The sequence below is a fragment of the Palaemon carinicauda genome, chromosome 6 (assembly GCF_036898095.1).
Source record: "Palaemon carinicauda isolate YSFRI2023 chromosome 6, ASM3689809v2, whole genome shotgun sequence".
Taxonomy (NCBI): Eukaryota; Metazoa; Arthropoda; class Malacostraca; order Decapoda; family Palaemonidae; genus Palaemon; species Palaemon carinicauda.
This window is the reverse complement of record NC_090730.1, coordinates 151443703-151448702: the sequence shown is the minus strand read 5'-3', so window position 1 is coordinate 151448702 and position 5000 is coordinate 151443703. Positions and strand designations below refer to the sequence as shown.

The 5000-nt window shown below is 35.9% G+C and overlaps 1 protein-coding gene across 1 annotated transcript in view; it reads left to right on the top strand.

Annotated features, from left to right (window-relative positions):
* LOC137643285 (uncharacterized) overlaps window positions 1–5000 on the top strand; it is a 35269-nt gene that overhangs the window by 6566 nt on the left and 23703 nt on the right. Inside the window, exons 4-5 of the mRNA XM_068376124.1 lie at window positions 1090–1592; window positions 1782–2111. Coding sequence (XP_068232225.1) covers window positions 1090–1592; window positions 1782–2111 — 833 coding nt within the window. The remainder of the gene's footprint in view (window positions 1–1089; window positions 1593–1781; window positions 2112–5000) is intronic.

The window sequence follows — 5000 nt, the reverse complement described above, 5'->3', positions numbered from 1 at the left end:
CTAAACTGCGCTGCACAAGCAAGACAAATTGTGAAACTGTATCAACCCCCTCCCAACTATATGGAAACTTGAACTCCATCGGAGAATGAGGAGAAAACAAAAGGACGGCCTGGATGGGTGTTGCAAAAACGTCTTCACTGAAGAGAAAATATTTGAGCCTCAAGAAATTTCGTCATACGGCAAGAAGCCGTTCCAAATGAAATCGAACCGGAGATAACCGCAGATCCAAACTTAGACTTATGACGGGGGCAAGCAAGCCTCACAATTCGTTCTGCTTTGAACAAGAGAAGGCGTTCCTGAAGAATTGCCGACTTCACTCTCGTTGCAAGAACGCATTCTAATTTTTGACGAAGAGTCAAGTGAAAAAGTGATTCGAAATGCGTGTCGACACCAAATAGTAAATGGATAAAAGTACATGTAGTTTTCTTATCCCAAAAACTAACTTGAGCTCAGTATGTGCGAAGATTTTTGGACTTTTGTGTGTGTGTGTGTGTATATATATATATATATATATATATATATATATATATATATATATATATATATATATATATATATATATATATATTGCTCGATAATTCAAATACAAATTAGGAAAAGAAAGTCTAAATCTTTCGTCAGATCCCAGATGACTGCAGGATCCAGTTTCATTGTGAAGACATTCAGGAGACTTCAGAGATGATTCCCTCCGTCCAGATCGCTGTAGTTTTCAGTACGTCCGGAGAGATTTTGTCTTTGATTTTTGGACCCCATTAAGATATTGTCTATTCTTGTGTGTGTATAATATATATATATATATATATATATATATATATATATATATATATATATATATATATATATATATATATATACATTTATTTATTTATTATGCTCGATATTTCAAGTATAAATTAGGAAAAGAAAATCTAAAATCTTTTGTCAAATCCCAGAAGTCTCCTGGATTCAGTTTCGTTGTGAAGACATTCAGGAGACTGCAGTAATGACTCCGTCCAGAACGTTGGGTTTTCAAAACTAAAGATGATTATGGGCTGAAAGAAGTTAGTTTGAATATGGATAGTTTTACACATAATTACTATTGTTGTGCAGGTTTGGATGCTAAAGTTGTTTCTGGTATGGAACAAAATCTTCAGGATCTTTTTGGAGCTTCAGAAAGGAAGCTTTTATGGTGTTACTATTGTTCCATCTTGGAATCCGGAACATTTATTTCAAATGCGAGAGGAATGTCCCAGAATGAATCGCGATCTTATAACGCCCAAAAGGAAGGACTCGACAAAGATTTGGTGGAAGAGAGAAAACTCTATAATAGAAACAAGACCATCGTAGAAGGTTTGATTGAAAAATACGAATCTATTTTGAAAAGTCATGAAGAAACATGGAAGAAAGTGAGAATTCCTATACAAGAAAAAAAAGATATAGTTAAACAAATGGCTGAAGAATTCGAGGGAAAAGCTAATATCGTCGGACATCAAACTAATAATAACAAACTTGATGTGGAAGAATATGCGACATTGCGAGAAATTCTGAAAAGAGATCCTAAGGACTCAGCCATAGCTAGAATAAAGGAAATTTTGGAATACGAGAGATCAAACGTGAGAGGAACAGTTGATGAACTCGTTCAAAAGTACGAGAATAATATAAAAAAAGAAAAAGCAATATGGAAGAAGAAAAAAAGCCCAGTAGAAGTTCAAAACGGCCAAGTGAAAGAACTTATAGAGCTTTTTGAGGGAACTGGAGATATCACTGAAAATATGAATATCAAACTGATGGATGTGGTACAGAGAGAAATTCTGAAAAGAGATGCTAAGGACTCAGCCTTAACTAGAATAAAGGAAATTTTGGAATACGAGAGATCACACGAGAGAGGATCAGTTGATGAACTCGTTCAAAAGTACGAGAATAAGATAAAACAAGAAAAAGGAATATGGAAGAAGAAAAAAAAACCAATAGAAGTTCAAAACGGCCAAGTGGAAGAACTTATAGTGCTTTTTGAGGGAACTGGAAATATCACTGAAAATGTGAATATCAAACTGATGGATGTGGAAGAATCTGTGGCAATGAGAGAAATTCTGAAAAGAGATACTAAGGAAGCAGCTTTGTCCAGAATACAAGTAATACTGAAATATGAAAAGTCAGAATAAACAGGTTTAGTCTATGGACTCCTTCCAGGAAAAAAATGTAAAAAAAAAAAAAAAAAAAAAAAAAAAAAAAAAAAAAAAAAAAAAAAAAAAAAAAAAAACATAAAAGCTAAAAAAAATCCATAAAACATATAAACTGAAAAAAAAATAAAAAATAAAAAAAAATATTTGAAATTAGCAAATCCAAAAGAAGAGGAAGATGGAGAAGATGGCAGCACGGAAACAAGATGGCGACTGTTCCCAATCTATTCTGGATATCTAAGGGATATTCTAGAAAATGGACTCAGCAGAGGGAAGAAGTCTGACTTGCATTAGTATGCTTTGTTACTTGATGAAGATTCACTTGTATTGTTTCTTTGTCAGGTGGACAAAGGCAGAACAAACATGTCTGACCTTTTTTAGTATGCTGTGTTCTCTGAAGAAGATTCCCCAAAACTAGATAAAAAATGCAAAAATAGGAAACTACAAAATCCCACCCCCCTTAAAAAAAAAGAAGATGGCCGCAGGGAAACAAGATGACGACTGTTCCCAATATTTTCTGGATATCTAAAGGATATTCTAGAAAATTGACTCTGCAGAGGGAAGAGGTCTGACTTGCATTAGTATGCTTTGTTGCTTGATGAAGATTCACTTGTACTGTTTCTTTGTCAGATGGACAAAGGCAGAACAAACATGTCTGATCTTTTTTAGTATGCTGTGTTCTCTGAAGAAGATTCCCCAAAACTAGATCGAAAATGTAAAAATGGGAAACTAGACAATCCCCCCCCCCCTCAATAAAACAAGATGGCAGCGGGGAAACAACAAGATGGCGCCTGTTCCTAATCTATTCTGGATATCTAAGGGATATTCTAGAAAATGGACTCAGCAGAGGGAAGAGGTCTGACTTGCATTAGTATGCTTTGTTGCTTGATGAAGATTCACTTGTACTGTTTCTTTGTCAGATGGACAAAGGCAGAACAAACATGTCTGATCTTTTTTAGTATGCTGTGTTCTCTGAAGAAGATTCCCCAAAACTAGATCGAAAATGTAAAAATGGGAAACTAGACAATCCCCCCCCCCTCAATAAAACAAGATGGCAGCGGGGAAACAACAAGATGGCGCCTGTTCCTAATCTATTCTGGATATCTAAGGGATATTCTAGAAAATGGACTCAGCAGAGGGAAGAGGTCTGACTTGCATTAGTATGCTTTGTTACTTGATGAAGATTCACTTGTACTGTTTCTGTCAGGTGGACAAAGGCAGAACAAGCATGTCTGACCCTTTTTTAGTAAGCTGTGTTCTCTAAAGAGGATTCCCCAAAATTAGATCGAAAATGCAAAAATAGGAAACTACAAAATCCCACCCCCTTAAAAAAAAAAAAAGAAGATGGCCGCAGGGAAACAAGATGGCGACTGTTCCCAATATTTTCTGGATATCTAAGGGATATTCTACAAAATGGACTGTTTCTTTTTCAGGTGGACAAAGGCAGAACAAACATGTCTGACCTTTTTCAGTAAGTTGTGTTCTCTGAAGAAGATTCAGAAGAATTATTGTAGTGCTCGTGTGATTGTCGAAAATTGTTTTCTTTTATCATCTCAGCTAGATTCAATTCATGTACTGCAGGTGCATGAGCTTCAAACAGCAATATGCGTGGAGAAATTGACAAAAACAAATCCACAATGAGATGTGTACTTTGTCTACATTCTTTCAAATTTACGAAGAAGATTGAGATGTACCTAAAGACAAAAACACACCTTGCTATAATTCCAACAATGTTTCGATAATAGAGATAAGGATGCCATTTGATGGTTATAATGAATACCATTACTTGAAATATTAAACTTTAATTATATAAAAACAACTTTTGTAACATTATTCAGTCGTACTATAAAGAAACGTGACATAAAATTGCCACGTTTCCGATATAGTTTCTCATGTCAGATATGAACATTCATTAATCGGATTTCGTCAGAAAGTATCCCTTGCAGCCAGGTACTGGCAGGAACCACCTGCGACGGAAGTGGCTTGCTACAGTTCCACACCCAGATGTAGGAGAGAGAGAGAGAGAGAGAGAGAGAGAGAGAGAGAGAGAGAGAGAGAGAGAATTACAAACGCTATAACAGAGATGCCTCAAAGATTATAGCTAATCAAGGGAGATTAGGAGACATATAAAAGCATCATAAATATTTTGTCAGCCAGAATGGAAGGTCACCCAACCCCATACAGAGCAATAGTAGGTTATTTACTTGTCAAGCACGAGAGATTGTTTGTAATGTTTCGAAATATTTTGCTTTATAAAAACAGAAAGGAGGTCCTATTACTGATGTTTCTAAAGCAACTTTTTTTCGTACAGCAGAAGCAGCCAGTATAAGCAAAACTACAATCACAGTCAAATGAATGGTAACGTAATTTTGAACAATGGTTCCGTAAAAAGTTACTACTGAATATATTCCCATCCTCTATAATTGTAATGGTAACGCATTTTATCATAGAGCAAAATAGTATAAACCTGCAACAGCATCAAATAACAAAGCACAAATAGAGTAATGGCTCATCAAAATTGCGTAATACCAAGAGAATTGTTAAAATATCAACTTTTGGAAATGGTCGAGGAATGCTCTCTGAATATTTTGGAAATGTTCGAGGAATGCTCCCTGAATATTTTGGAAATGGTAGAAGAATGCTCCCTGAATATTTTGGAAATAATGAGATACTGTGCAAAAACGAGGGGGTAGCTTGAAACCAGGGGGGTAGCCTGAAACTGGTTTCAAATTACCCCCGGGAGTAGCTTGAAACAGGTTTCAAATTACCCCCGGGGGTAGCTTGAAACCGGTTTCAAATAACCCCGGTAGCCTGAAACCGGTTTCAAACTACCGGGGGGTA